The 16,482-nt window shown below is 41.6% G+C and overlaps 1 protein-coding gene across 1 annotated transcript; it reads left to right on the top strand.

Annotated features, from left to right (window-relative positions):
• The first annotated feature begins 1,656 nt into the window (after positions 1-1,656).
• On the top strand, positions 1,657-3,756 carry LOC138982876 (putative nuclease HARBI1). The gene has a single exon (XM_070356269.1). It carries the CDS (start codon positions 1,902-1,904, stop codon positions 3,198-3,200), a length of 1,299 nt encoding a protein of 432 aa, XP_070212370.1. The 5' UTR covers positions 1,657-1,901; the 3' UTR covers positions 3,201-3,756.
• The last annotated feature ends 12,726 nt before the right edge of the window (positions 3,757-16,482 follow it).

The following is a 16,482-nucleotide window of genomic DNA, read 5'->3' on the forward strand; positions in this document are numbered from 1 at the left end:
TTTAGCTTGCAAAATTGAACTTGCCCTGCAGTCACCTTAAGTCGAACTGCCACCGGGTGCAGCAGTTTGGCGGGGGGAGCTAGGGCCATAGAGTCGGCAAACTGGGAGTGGAACTTGACGAAATGTCACCTAGGGCCTAGTACGATAGCTTCTCTTCGGATTGACGTACAAACAGCGTCAGGGCCGCTTCAAACTTACATACGGATTACGATTCCTATCCCCAGTTTCTCATGTTGGTAACCACTGGCTATTTGTTAGATGTGTCATTCTCCCACATTTGAACGATGCTGTAGTGCGAGCCGGTCAAAATGCCCTTTAGTTGTCAAACCACGTTCTCTTTTTCCGCACAAACTGTTTTGCGTTCCGGACCGGAACACACTGAGGAGATGATCATTGACTATTTCTGATTGGACAATGATGCCAACGCCCACATGACCCTAGCTACAATGTCAAGGTCGGAAAGTCGTGAATACACACACACACACAAACTCACACTCGCTTACACACACACACACACACACACACACACACACACACACATGCACACATATACACACACACACACATCCCCCACACACACACATGCTCGCGCGCGCGAGCGTGCGCTCGCATATCTATACACATACATATGCTATCATTTCATACCTAAAATGAACAGTAGCCTATCTCATCAAAGTATTAAACTAGTAAAACATCAAAATAATGGTCGAGTAAAAACATAAAATATATTGGGGAGAGAGAGAGAGAGAGAGAGAGAGAGAGAGAGAGAGAGAGAGAGAGAGAGAGAGAGAGAGAGAGAGAGAGAGAGAGAGAGAGAGAGAGGCGGGAGAGAGATAGGGCGCGAGAGAGATGGCGAGAGAGAGAGAGAGAGAGAGAGAGAGAGAAAGAGAGACTGAGAGAGAGAGAGAGCGAGATGGAGAGAGAGCGAGAGGGAGAGAGAGAGAGCGAGAGAGCGGCCCGAGAGAGAGACTGAGGGCGAGAGAACGAGAGAGAGAGAGAGCCTAGAGAGAGAGAGAGAGAGAGAGAGAGAGAGAGAGAGAGAGAGAGAGAGAGAACGAGAGAGAAAGAGAGAGCGAGACGGCGAGAGAGAGAGAGAGCGAGACGGGGAGAGAGAGAGAGAGAGAGAGAGAGAGAGAGAGAGAGAGAGCGAGAGAACGCCGGAGAGAGAGAGAGAGAGAGAGAGAGAGAGAGAGAGAGAGAGAGAGAGAGAGAGAGAGAGAGAGAGAGAGAGAGAGAGTTAGTTCAACTCGCTTTGTATGTAATAAATAATCACCTAAATAAAGATTTGTTTGATCTAAACATAAACTCATAAGATATAAATGTTTTGTTTAGTACCCCCACACACACACGCACACTGACACACACACACACACACAAGCACTACTGACACTGACACGAACACACGGACACACATAGACGGCACTCACGCACTCACACACTCACACTGTGACACACACACACACACACACACACACACACACACACACACACACACAAGCAGGCTATACTGACACTGACACGAACACACGGACACACACACACACACACACACGCACACATTGGCCGCCACATGTAGTCCAACTGAGTGGTTTTTTAGCCAGTTCAATTTCCTTGTGTTTTGTGTTCAATTTTATTTTGCTTTTGCTTAAATAGTGAAACAGTGATAATTTGTTTCCGTCCACAGTTCATCTTGCCTTCTCATTCTCCTTTTTTTTTCTTATATTTTTTTTTTAACATTAATTCATTCGTTTTAGATTGCAACGTCGGCGATTCCCACGCACAACCGGGAAGGTACAGTAGTTCCACTACACTACCCACACAAACTGAAACATCAACAACAGTACAGGGGAAGCAACTCAATTTACGGGTTAAGCTTCAAGGGAAGTTATGCCTACACCACAATGGCGGCGCAGCAGACGGCAGGTTTTGGCTACGAAACTTTGTTAGGGATGATTCCATTTGTAATGGATTTTTTGGACCTTGATTCAGAAGAGGTGTTGGCGTCAGGTATTTTAGATGACGATGAACGAGACGAAGCAGTCATAGCCTTGATTCTGAGTCACAGAAACACGAAAACCATTGATTCTTCGAACAAACGTTCTCAAATATCTGGCATTCCGAGCACAGGCCATTGCAGCAATGCCTGTTCGAGCAAAAGCGACACATACCAGGAGTTTACAGTGAGTAGAAACAAGTTGGATGATTTTGTGTTGCAGTACCGAATGACGAAAACCATGTTTGAAAACCTTCTCCATGACGCCATGAAGTTAACATCTTTCTCTGCGAAAAAACTAGTGGAGGGAACAGAGGTGGAAGTTCAGGGCCCTTCAACACTCCCTATGGATCCTGCACCTATGCTCTTGCTGACTCTCAGATTTCTTGGCAGTCAGCAGTCCATGGACGAGCTTGCTTGTTATGTCACTGGTTTAGATACATCAGTCAGTGCTATTGTGCATGAAACAATCAATGCTTTGTATGATCTGATGCAGCACTACTTATGCTGGCCAGACAGTGGAAAGGTGCTGACCAGTTCTGAGAGCTTCAGACAGACATGTGGTCTCCATGGCGTGCTTGGGGTAATTGATGTGTTACACGTGCGAGTAGAAGCACCAGATGATCACACAGACTACTACACAAACCAGCAAGGGGAGACGACAGTGCTGCTTCAAACTGTGACTGATCATCAGTTGCGTTTTCTCCACTGCTGCACAGGCTGGCCTGGATCAGTGAGTGAAGTTTCTGTGCTGAAAGACTCCGACCTGTTTAGTGACGTTCAAACGCAGGTCACAACATACTTTCCAGACGACTCCTATGTGATCGGGGATGAAGCGTATCCACTAACAGAGTGGCTGATGACTCCGTACAATGACGATGATAGCTTGAGTGTTGTTCATCACAGGTTTAACGCAGCATGCAGAACCGCTCTGCAGAACAGTGCCTCTGTGTACACACTGCTGATGAAGCGGTTTCCTCGCTTGGATTTTCTGGACTTGGAAGACATGCAGAGCATGTTGGTGACAATCCTTGTTTGTTGTGCCCTGCACAACTTCTGTCTAGACCAGGGGGGTTCGGTTGAGTTTGAGGACGCTAATGTTGTCGTGAGAAACATCAACTCCTGTCCTGAACCAGTTGGGTGTTTTGACAGTGACAGCATGAAAGGGGAGACAAAGAGACAGTCTTTGCTTGACTGTTTGTTGTGAGCATAGTTTATCACACTGTGTGTACAAAAATGGATGAACAGTGCCTGTGATGGAACATATGGATCCTGTTTTTGTCAGTGAGATGTGAATTGTGATGCATTAGAATCTAAATTGCTGTGTGTGTGTATGTGCTGCTGATGAACCTTTTAGATACAGATACGCGCATACATAAACTATGCAGAAATATAAATATAGCCACAGGCAGGCGAACTGACAGAGACTGATGGACACACATACACAGTCTCTCTCTAGCGCACACACACAAGTGCACATGAGTATGGCAGTATGTAAATTTGCGCACACAGACACACACACAAATGCACACACACTCTCATACACACACAATTGAACAGATGCAGACAAAAAGCTGTGGACAGTACATTATTTATTTAGTGAGGAAATAGTGGAAGAGACTGAAGACTGAGAGTGGTTACTTCCCTTGATTGCTAACTGCACAGCAGACTGGTTTTGCATGATGAAATTGAATGTACGTGTATAGCAAAGTAATGTATTCATGTAGTTATTAATGTCAGAAAGAATGTCAATATACTTCAAAGAACAATTTTGTGCTATGGCTTTGAGTTTGAGAGAGAAAAGTGAGATATCATATGGCATAATGAGAGAAACGTGTTGTGTGTGTGACTGTGTGTGCGTGTGATAACATTCATGATTCAACCGTTCATACAGTAATTGGAATGTGATTTTGGCTGGACTAGTAGGGTTATCAAGGTTATTAAGCTGCATAGAATCTTCTTGTGCACACACACACACACACACACACACACACACACACACACACACACACACTCCTACAGTGATATGTGCACAGAATGTAAACATTCTATTCAGAATACTTAATAGATGAAAACTGACTAGTAGTCATAGTGTCACAGATTAATAATACTCTTGGATACAATGTGTAGCCTATATATGTGTAGGCGTCAGGTATGAGACGAGTGTTAAACATTTCGAAATTTTGATTAGTCTACATTATATATATATACTTACACTAGTTACAGTGAAACCTGCTTTTTACAAATCCAGGGGAAACAAATTTTGCTTCTTATATATATTATCCAAGTTTTTCTTATCCGGAGATCTCGAATATATTCTCTTAACAGATGATTCTCCTTTTAAATCATATTTCGGAAAAGGATTTGCATTATATATGCCCACAGACAGTCGCATGAATATTTATGTTTGTAAGTGCATTTTGGTAGGAGTTGGTATGTGCATGCGAATTATTATGTGTATTTCTATGTGTTTTTGAGAGAGAAGACTGAGATTGAAAAATTGACCGAAAGAGAGAACGAAAGAACAAACTTTATTACTCAAAGATGGACATTTCACAATCTGTCCCTGCTGAAGCTAAGACATAGAGTTTGAGACAATCGTAAACAGACACTAGAAAAAAAAACGAAGTTATAAATGTAAACGCTGATCCCACAGTATTGCAAACTATGACATTGTCTCTACGAATATCTAGTGAATAATACAACATTGAAAATGACATGTCAATATAATGCAAATAAAAAATAAGAATACACACACACGCGCCACGCCACACATGCCTGCATAAGCATACACGCACGCACATAATCCAACACACACAGCAGGGAGAGAGAGAAAGAGAGGGACAATGACTTTATTTTTGGAGGGTAACAAGAATAAGCATAGATAAGCTTTTTGAGTCACTTGAGAAAAAGTGACTCTATGTAATCGGTCAGTGTTAGTCTGTCCGGCCGGCCGTCCGCCCGGCCGTCCGTAGACACCACCTTAACGTTGGACTTTTCTCGGAAACTATCAAAGCGATCGGGCTCATATTTTGTTTAGTCGTGACCTCCAATGACCTCTACACTTTAACGATGGTTTCGTTGACCTTTGACCTTTTTCAAGGTCACAGGTCAGCGTCAAAGGAAAAATTAGACATTTTATATCTTTGACAAACTTTTCTCGGAAACTATCAAAGCGATCGGGCTCATATTTTGTTTAGTCGTGACCTCCAATGACCTCTACACTTTAACGATGGTTTCGTTGACCTTTGACCTTTTTCAAGGTCACAGGTCAGCGTCAAAGGAAAAATTAGACATTTTATATCTTTGACAAAGTTCATCGGATGTGATTGAAACTTTGTAGGATTATTCTTTACATCAAAGTATTTACATCTGTAGCCTTTTACGAACGTTATCAGAAAAACAAGGGAGATAACTAGCCTTTTCTGTTCGGCAACACACAACTTAACGTTGGGCTTTTCTCGGAAACTATAAAAGTGACCGGGCTCAAATTTTATGTGAACGTGACTCATTGTGTTGTGAATAGCAATTTCTTCCTGTCCATCTGATGCCTCATATAATATTCAGAACTGCGAAAGTGACTCGATCGAGCGTTTGCTCTTCTTGTTTGCATCTGGCCTTCGCCCTAAAGAGGGACTAAACTACTTTTACTACAACTACTAAAAAAACAAAAATCAAATAGTTGCATAAAAACATAATTAATGGTAGAACATATAAGTTTATGTACATGAAGCGCATTATGTATAAAACATTGCAAGTCATAAGATAGTGTTCAAGGAAAGAAGAGAGTGGGGGGGGGGGGGGGGGGGTTGGGGGTAATGATGGAGATTTATTTTACACAGTTAGAGGTTTAAGGTTATGTTTTTTTTCACACCCTATCCTTAGGTCCAAGACAACATTCTTATGGGAGAGATGATGTTTTTGTGTGTCTTTGATACCATAGATGAACAGTTCTAGGTTATATTTTACAGGAATACACACAATGTTTACACGGAAAATCAGTGTAAGACTGGCAAGTTTTGAGATGTAAATGCTGAAAGCATGTTTTGTTAAACAATACCCCCTCAAGTTTAGTCATTTCTAGACTAAGAAAAAGTAAAGTGTGTAGCAAAAAACAAAACAAGTCGTGTGAAGCGACATCAAAACATTTCGTCAGGTTGAAAGTAAAAGATTAACATTAAAACCAGCCATCACCGAGACTAAATGTAGTAAGTCTTGGCTATAGCAGAAGATTGAGACGGGTCACGCTCGGGTCCGCGAAGCATGCGAACGCAGTACCTATTTTCTTTACTCGTGAGCACATTTTTAGAGTAAACATGTCATTCCTATTTTTTTTCTCAGGAAATGATACAGAATAAGATGAAATCATTTTTTGATCCATAACTCAAGTTTTATTTGTATGATGGGATAGAGCCACTTGTTAATTGTTTCTTGTTCACAAAAGCACTAACCAAAAAATTGCTCCAGGGGCTTGCAACGTAGTACAATATATGACCTTACTGGGAGAATGCAAGTTTCCAGTACAAAGGACTTAACATATCTTACATACTGCTTGACTAAAATCTTTACAAACATTGACTATATTCTATACAAGAAACACTTAACAAGGGTAAAAGGAGAAACAGAATCCGTTAGTCGCCTCTTACGACATGCTGGGGAGCATCGGGTAAATTCTTACCCCTAACCCGCGGGGGGTGCCTCAACATTCAATAAAAGCCGAATATGACGTCATCAAAAACATTTATCAACCAAAAATCACCCTCGTCTTGATTCCCCGTCTATGTTTACAAATTTTTGTCAAAACTTGAACAAATGCAGAAAACTACCAAGTGATAGATATTGGAACAAATGCTCAAGGGTTCTGCTACACATACACACACACACTCACACACACTTCAAAGGCGAAGTCCGCAGTGTCACTACGCTTGCTTTAGCGAAGCAAGCGGCAGAACTTAAAATCAGGCGTACCAGGACCTGCAATTCAACGGTTACTGTGCTCGCGAAAGTGAGAAGGAATTATTACTGTCAACTGTGTAACGTCACATCTGCGTCTATTCAGTGTCGCGTTTAAATTAAAAGAAGATTTGTGTGGCGTCGATGCTATAGTGTGAACTTATTATTGGAATTATTACCGTCAACTGTGCAACGTCACATCTGCGTCTAGTCAGTGTCGCGTATAATTAAAAGAAGATTTGTGTGGAGTCGATGCTATAGTGTTCACTATTGTTGTTGTGTTGTTGTTGTTGTTTGTTGTTGTTGTTGTGTGTTGTTGTTTGTTCTTGTTCTTCTTCTTCTGCGTTCGATATTCATGGTCGTCATATCTTCAGGTCGGTGGCTGAAATGAAGTCCGCAGTAGTGTTCCATATGATGTGTAAAACAAACGTAGATGGGTCGATCTACCATGCATAGTAAAATACTGTGCACCACTCGGGGTTCTTGACTTCAGAGTTAGATGACGGTATGTTACTCTTGCGTCTCAACTGTAAAAAGAACATCAGCTGACAGCAAATTGATCAGAAAGATATTACGATTATAAAATCAAGAAGGACGTTTGGTTGGTTAGTGTCTTTTAAAAACATCCGACAGCAATTGACCCGAAAATCGACTTCGCTAATGTTTTGCTGATATTTTGTCAGTTATAATTTCAGAATTTGTTGAAACAAGTGTGAAAAAAATGATAGAAATCAATCGGACAGACTTTTAATATGATACAGAATGTTGAATATGATGACATGCCAAGAATAATTTAAACGAGGGTTGGGTAATTGAATGGGGAATCTTTCTTTCTTTACTTTATTTGGTGTTTAACGTCGTTTTCAACCACGAAGGTTATATCGCGACGGGGAAAGGGGGGGAGATGGCCGGATAGAACCACTTGTTAATTGTTTCTTGTTCACAAAATGGGGAATCTAAACCGGTCTATTACAATCACAGGACCTATTTTGTAAGTGGTATAAATCCCTGGTTTACATTTGTTGTGATGATGTCGTCTGTTCAGAGTCACAACCATATATCTCCTGGTACCACTCAGAGCCACAACCAAACATCGCGAAATAGCCCATTTTCAGAAAAGCTCGTTCACATCAATCATGCAGTTTTGTGTTCTTGACAAGTACATGTATTTACAAAAGAAAAAAGAAAAAAACACAGTTGAAAACCAGAATTAAAAATGATAGATCGTTTTGGCCGAAACAAACACAGCTTGAACCCTTCCTAAAGTTCAGGCCACAACCATACAAAGACAGGTTTGTGGGACCGGCACGGTTGGCCTAGTGGTAAGGCGTCCGCCCCGTGATCGGGAGGTCGTGGGTTCGAACCCCGGCCGGGTCATACCTAACACTTTAAAATTGGCAATCTAGTGGCTGCTCCGCCTGGCGTCTGGCATTATGGGGTCAGTGCTGGGACTGGTTGGTCCGGTGTCAGAATAATGTGACCGTGGGTGAGACATGAAGCCTGTGCTGCGACTTCTGTCTTGTGTGTGGCGCACGTTATATGTCAAAGCAGCACCGCCCTGATATGGCCCTTCGTGGTCGGCTGGGCGCTAAGCAAACAAACAAACAAGTAATAATTCCTGCGGCACAACCTGACACCATGGCTGTTGGGCGCAAAGTAAGAATCCGGGGCAGAGTTGGAATAATCGGGATTTCCCGAAACTTCATTTGATTTCCAACAATCGCCGCATATTTCCGGAAACGAGCTGCCTCGTTCTAGAAATGGCAACCCTTCGACTGGCACAAAAAAGTATACCCTTTTCATATACGAAAAAGCAAGGTCTTATCTGCCGTGTGCTGACAAAACCGAGTAAGTCCACTGAAGCTAGTTCTGAGATAAACGACTTTTTCTGTTTTATTACATTTCTCAAAAGTGATGATTATCTTGATCAACCTACAGAGATAATAAGATAAATAGCATTATTGTACGTTTACAACCCGAGTTTGATAATGATCTGATGGATGGTTTTTGTTTTGTTGGGCATTTTGTGGACTTACTTGGTTTTGTCACTTTTTTCCATTATATCAGATCTAAAAAAATTGACAGATCTAAGCAAGTGGACTTACTTGGTTTTGTCAAAACATTTGGAAGAAAAAGTATTGATTTTTTTGAGGATGAAAGTCGCTTGTTCATTTCAATGCGTTATTCTCTCAGGTGCCAGGAGAAACGTTCCGTATAACTTTCGCTTACTCTATTACACATGTCGTGTGCACATTAGAGCGCTTACTTCCCTTTGCTTATTTGATCTCTAAACAACGCTCTGGCTCATTTCGGTACGATTCTCACAGATACTTTCGAAGCGAACCTGTAACAATGTGTGCGTTTGTGTGTTTGTTCTGATTAAAACCAGTCTTGATCTAAGGACTATGTCCAGTCAAGAATAAAAGCTGGTTCTTGTGTATGACTGTGTACGTGAGTGTTAGTTTGAGTGTCTTGGAGAATGATGAGCATATCAGATTGCGGTGATTTTCTAAAATACATATTATTCACGTACAATTTTTTAAGCTACACAGCATGTTTTTTTGTTCCGGTAATGTTTTGTTGTTGTAAGTTTGGGTGGTACGGTTACTACTATAGTTACAGCCTTAAATCACATTATTTGAAATTCAAATCAAACACTATTTACCCGGGTTTGATGTCTTAAAAATCGTTTCTTGAAATTGTTATTACGAAATATTTCTGGACATTAAAATGCTAGCACAGGCACGAAAGTGATTTTATTGCAGGTGTCAATGTTTCCTGAATCTATTTATAGATGTGTTACGTTTGAATTGATATTAAGCAATTCAGGTGCCGTGTGGACATGGTACGGAAACATTCACTGTCCCGATTGACGGGTTTTAACAGCGAGGACGCAATTTTTGTGAAGGCGTTTTAGTTCTGCTTCTTCTTCTTCTTTTGCGTTCGTGGGCTGAAACTCCCACGTACACGTGTGCTTTTGCACGAGTGGATTTGTACGTGGATGACCGTTTTTACAAAACCATTTAGGCAGCCATACGCCGTTTTCGGTGAAAGCATGCTGGGTATGTTCGTGTTTCTATAACCCACCGAACTCTGCTTTGGACTGCACGATCTTTTCCGTGCGCACTTGGTCTTGTGCTTGCGTGTACACACGAAGGGTGATAAGGCACCAGCAGGCCTGCACGTAAGTTGACCTGGGATATCGGTAAAATCTTCACCTTAATTACCCGTCAGGTGCGGCCGGGATTCGAACCCACGACCTTCCGCTTTGGTAAGTCTTTTTTTTTCAAAATGATATTTTTTGTCCATCAAAAAGAAAAAATCAATGCGCATCTTGTGTGCTAATTTCTACTTTTTAGAGTGCTTAGATAAGCAGATATGAACAAGTAAGTCCACAACCAAAAACAACTTTTTAAGTGTGCATGAATGTTTTGACAAAACCAAGTAAGTCCAAGGGGTTCCCAATTTTCCTATAATGATAGTTTTAAAATTCTTGTCAGACGACCCATACAGAAAATACGTCATTTTAAGTTTAGAACTCACAAATGACGTCATTTAGAGTTTAGAACACACAAATGACCTCTTTCGATAAGGCGAGACATAATGACGTCACCTTATGACGTTTTATTTTAAACATTTTTCTTCTCTATCTATATATAATTCTCCTGACGATCCTTGTCTCTCTCTCTCTCTCCCTCCCTCTATCCCTCCCTATCTCTCTCTTTTCCTCCCTCCATCTCTCTTTCTATCCCTTCCAACCTCTCTCGCTATCTCTCTCCCTCTTACTCTCTTCCTCCTTCCCTAATTCCTCTTTCCCTTTATTTCTCTCTCTCCCTCCATCCCCCCCCCCCCCCCCCTCGACCCTGATTTCTTTCCCCTCTCTCACTCTCTCCCTGTTTAGTCTCTCTCTCTCTCTCCATCTTGTGCAAATTCGTAATGTTAACGTTATTTTCACTGTTTTGTAATAAATTTATCTTGACAACACTTCTTCTTTAGCAGCCATGCTTGCACCAAAACTAGCACCCCTACTAACAAGTAAAATGCCGCAAGAATATTCGGATTGACTTTGACGTCATACTGGCAAAAACATTGCATTCTGATTGGTTATAGCGTCATAAAGGTTCTTGTGATTGGTGGATGGACTTACTTGGTTTTACCAGCAAATTGACATGTAATTTTTTTGGAGAAATGTTTGAAGTTGTGGACTTACTTTTCTATATCTCCTTATCTATTTATTTTACAAAGTCAAAATTTACACACAGGCTGCTTCTTGATTTCTTAGTTTTGATGAACAAAAAGATATCATTTTGGGGAAAAAATGGACTTACTCGGTTTTGTCAGCACATGGCAGATGTACTTTAAACAGTTTTTAAGGTGTGGACTTACTTTTTTATATCTCCTTATCTATTTATTTCACAAAGTCACAATTTACACATAAGGTGCGCCTTAATTTCTAAGCTTTGATGAACAAAAAATATCATTTTTGAAAAAAATGGACTTACTCGGTTTTGTCAGCACACGGCAGTTATATACAGGGGAAGTCTTGAATTGGGGGTGTGGGGGTACACTGTGTAACAATTCTCTCAGTGACACTCACCGTGCTCAGCGCATGCAGCTGGCTAGTTGCTGCTGTCTCGATCTATTTTGAACACAATGATTTGTTTCTCTTCTCAGAGTAGAGTGTAAGTTTGTTACAACAGGCTGAAATCATCTTTAATTTGAATCAACATTTTGCAACAATCAATCACATCAATATAGAGCACAGACTGACTTGCACATTACGTTTCAAGAGCATAGATGGCATGCAGTGACAAGAGCCTACTCAGTAAAGGGACGTAATGCTGTCTCTGCAGCCCAGAGAGACTGTGTGAGTTTACAGATCTCTGGTTTAATATACAATCAGTTAAGACTGAGTAAAAAATTATTACAATCGATAGTTACCAGTGAAAAGTTATATCGGAACACTCTTGTTGTGTTTTTGTTGTTGTAAAATGTAAGATCTGAAACGTTACAAATTACGTAAAATTGGTGCGTTTTGGTCGAGTGGGATGGGTCATTGAACTGTGTTGTTACAGCCCGCCGAAGTTATCAAAAGTGTTTTTGCTTTTTGTAATTCGGTTGGTTTGGTGCGTTATACAATGCATCTGCTTTTTCAAGACTAAGCATTGATCACTTTAAAACACAAGGATCATCATGACTTGTATCATTTTACATCGCATTCTAAGAAAGAGCAGAATTCTCACTATGCGCGGTACATTTCTAGAATCGCGTAGCGCAAAGTTGGAATTCCTACAATGGCGGCCATTGTTGGAATTCCAACAAAGCGCAGGTCATTTCCGGAAAAGCGCCGATGACGAGATGGGTCGCAACATGGCGATGCAGGGTTGTGGCCTGAACATCTCTTGCACACACGGATACGTATTTTATTTGAGCCACAAGCCTACAACTGCAAGAATGGCTTTGTTGCTTGAAGTAAATCTTGCATAACAAATCGCTGGTTGTTTATTTTACAATGCTACAGCATTGGAGTGGAAGGTTATGTAATCAAATAGCATTGTATGAAATTGTAAGCATGATGAATTAATTGTACACAGTAAAATACCCCATCTAGGTTTTGAAACCACAACTACGACATACATGAAAAGAGCAAGTTGCTGTTTGTTTACATTATAATGTGGTCAATATTTGGTGGCACCCCCTTGTTCATAGCCAGGGTAGGTTCTCTTGGGCGGCCAGTTGAAGATACTTGTCATATATAGTGAAATTGTAAACCATGGCTTTGGAACGCCTAATAGCAAGGCAATCCAATGTTTCACTCTTGGATGCCTCTGCTTTTTTTTAACAAGTTTTATGACTGCTGGGATCTGACATTCATGCTTCTCCCCCCCCCCCCCCCCCCCCCCCCCCCACTGATTGAGATGCCGCATGCGTTTACATCAGGATTGTAGTCCAACCGATCCACACTGCTCCTTGTCTGGAGATCCTTCAACCCACAAACGGTTTCAGGACCATATTATTATTATTATTATTATTTTATTTGTGTAGCAGGTGCTGCAGCTGGGTGTTTTTTTGAGTTTGTAGCAATTACTAACACTGTAAACTTGCCATCTTTGAATACCGGTATACCATGACTTATCAGCAGTCTGTCCAGTTGTTTGATATGAATATTTGTGACAACCTAATGCAAGCTTTCTTGTAGTCTGCTGGCATGAACAACTGCAGTTATATTTTGCTCACCCACCTGAACACACACACCTGAGTCATGATTAATATACATGTTTGCTTCTTTCCCTTCATAGCCGTCACATTGACTCCACTTTGATTTGAGAACACAATACTCGATCTAGACATTACTTTTACTATTGTCACATTGCAAGACTTTTTCTCTCTCAATCTCCCACCCCCTTCTCAGTCTCTCTCTCTCTCTCTCTCTCTCTCTCTCTCTCTCTCTCTCTCTCTCTCTCTCTCTCTCATTGTGTCTCTGTTTCACACACACACACACACACACACACACACACCTACACACACACTCACACACACACACACACGCACGCACACACACAAACAAACATACACTGTGACACGCACACATGCTCACACATTTCAATGTTGAATGTACTATGTCAAGCGCCATAAGACTATAATGTAATAGGAGCGCTATAGAACAATAATTTATTCCCAACAGTATTACTTTTATGATTAACATGAACTACAGGGTGACCCAAAAAAAAGAGTACCCAAACAAAATTGAATAACTTTGTCAATTTTAACTTTTTTTTCTTTCTTTTTGAGGTGAGTCAAGCTAATCCACTGCATGGTTGGATGAAATAAAAGCTGTTCTCACAATGAACTATACTAATGATCAACGGACGTTTTGCATAGAGACCTATTTTCGCACAAAATCATACAGAGATGTGCAAGTACAGTTCCAGAGACACTTCGGTCAGCGCGATTTCTATCTTTGGGGGTTCCTGAAAGACAACATCTACAGGAACAACCCACAGACAATCACGGAACTCAAGAGAGCCATCACAATTCAACCATTCGCGGAATCTCGCAACAGGAGTGTGTGCGGGTGATTGATAACTTTGCGCGGCGAGTTCAAGTTTGCCTGCAGCGGCGTTTGGAGCATGTTCTGTAGAATGAGCATAACTTTCCTGAAAGACAAGCTAGAACGCTAAAATTTTCTGTGCAAATCATGCAGAGGCTACTTGTGTGTGTAAATAAATTTTATGAAGATTGCTTTATTTTTGTTCAATTTATGACGTTTTGTTTGGGTACTCTTTTTTTTGGGTCACCCTGTATTACTGGAACAGTAATGCTTTGCTTTTTTCAGAAAACATAACAACACCGTAATTTTACTAGAAAGTGAACACACAATTTGCAAACATTAAACTGACATACCCAATAATGATAATTATAAATTGAGTAGAAGTGCAACTGATGCCAAGGCTTCTCTCTCTCTCTCTCTCTCTCTCTCTCTCTCTCTCTCTCTCTCTCTCTCTCTCTCTCTCTCTCACACACACACACACACACAGACCCCAAGTCACACGCACACAGACCCCAAGTCACACACACACACACACACACACACACACACACACACACATAAGATTATTTATTGTCCATACAATTCATATCACTGAAATGAGTGTTCCCCACCACCCAAAACATGCGCCGATGGGTTTCGTCTGTACACTTCGTATCAAAACCCTTCGTCCGGGCGTCAATGAGTTTGCTTCTTCAGGCCACTGGCGCCCATTTTCCCCGCAAACGCTACTAGTGTGTCGGTGCGCGCGATGACGCCGAACGACAACACACCTGTCTCGGTTCAGTCGTCGTTGGTGGTCCCGTCTTCACCCCAACAACAAACATGGCACAAAACAAATGAACATTTCAAACATTTCGCTATTGAATCAAATCATCAGTACATGTATATCAAATCATAAAACATCTCACAAAATACCTCCTTGCGCCATCCCGAAGCCGAAGAAGAACACAGTCCGGCACTACACTTCCATCACTGAGAATCGTTGTTCACAACACATGTCCTCGGCTCTGACACATTCTCCGAATAACACACGAAAGTCCTGGAAGATGATTTTTCCCTACGAAGCCGAAACACTCCTTGCTATCCTCTGCCACAAGTTATCACCAGCTTCCCCCATTGTCTTCTGTCTTCACTGCATGCATGCAGGCATTTAAAATTAAACCTGAACTCACACACAGGAGTCACAGCACTACCATTCCTCACTGTAAACAAAGTACTGATTTTACCTATGCAAATAGGTCACAAGATCGCTCATAGATACCGTAATCATATCGAAACCACATAACATTTTCACCTGACAGCTCAGTTTAACTGTTTAACAGTTTAACTGTTCAGTGTTGCTACTAACTTGTCGGGTATTGGAAAAAAAGTATCACACCTTGAAAACCCTAGTGCAGTATGTGCAGCTTCCAATCAAAGGTTAGTCCAGGTTGTTGAAGATCTCTTAGTCACGCTTCCTTGCATCCGGACTTCTTGGGTCAAAATTGAGGCTTTGAAGAGTCGTCCGGGGAAGCTTGTCTTGTCCTGAAGCATACCTGAAAAGGATTTATTTTTTTATTTTTTACTTGACACAGAAGCAAATCTTATGCTGAGATGCTAATTTATAAAACACGTTACGTCAGTCTGTCAAACTCACAGAATGATGCTGAACGCAGTACATTTCACAAGGACAATGCTTTGCTGAAATCCAGCATCCACGTCGAATAAGGTAACGGCCCGCTGATCGCTTGAAGTGACATAGTGACATAGTGACAACCCAGCATAGCGCAGTAGCAGAACCGCTCCACAGGAAAGCGCGCTTCAGTGTGGTTTAAAAAAATAAATATTTTTTTTAACTTTCTAAGCATGCAGCCCTGAAAGTCCAAAAAAATTCTGAAAATTTACTAGCCAGAGAGCACATTTATTAACCAAACCAACAATTTGATTCAGCATCTTCACTCGCATTTGGTGAGTATGAACATGGGGTGCGGCAGTGTGGGATGCGGCAGGTTGGGGTGCGGCAGGGTGGGATGCGGCAGGGTGGGATGCGGGAGGTTGGGGTGCGGCAGGGTGGGATGCGGCAGGTTGGGGTGCGCCAGGCTGGGATGTGACAGGTTGGGATGCGGCAGGTTGGGATGCCGCCATTTTTACTCGCCAGTTACATGGCTGGTTTGCTTCTGACCTAAACATAATGTTGAAGTTCTCCGGAAATTGCTCTACACACAAACATATACCACCGACCTCGTCTCTTGACAATATGTACAAGTCGCGTAAGGCGAAAATACAACATTTAGTCAAGTAGCTGTCGAACTCACAGAATGAAACTGAACGCAATGCCATTTTTCAGCAAGACCGTATACTCGTAGCATCGTCAGTCCACCGCTCATGGCAAAGGCAGTGAAATTGACAAGAAGAGCGGGGTAGTAGTTGCGCTAAGAAGGATAGCACGCTTTTCTGTACCTCTCTTTGTTTTAACTTTCTGAGCGTGTTTTTAATCCAAACATAT

The sequence above is a fragment of the Littorina saxatilis genome, linkage group LG12 (genome assembly GCF_037325665.1).
Source record: "Littorina saxatilis isolate snail1 linkage group LG12, US_GU_Lsax_2.0, whole genome shotgun sequence".
Classification (NCBI taxonomy): domain Eukaryota; kingdom Metazoa; phylum Mollusca; class Gastropoda; order Littorinimorpha; family Littorinidae; genus Littorina; species Littorina saxatilis.

What these genes read in the sequence shown, in the direction of transcription:
- LOC138982876 (XM_070356269.1), top strand. Translation starts at nt 1,902, where the DNA reads ATGGCGGCGCAGCAGACGGCAGGTTTTGGCTACGAAACTTTGTTAGGG.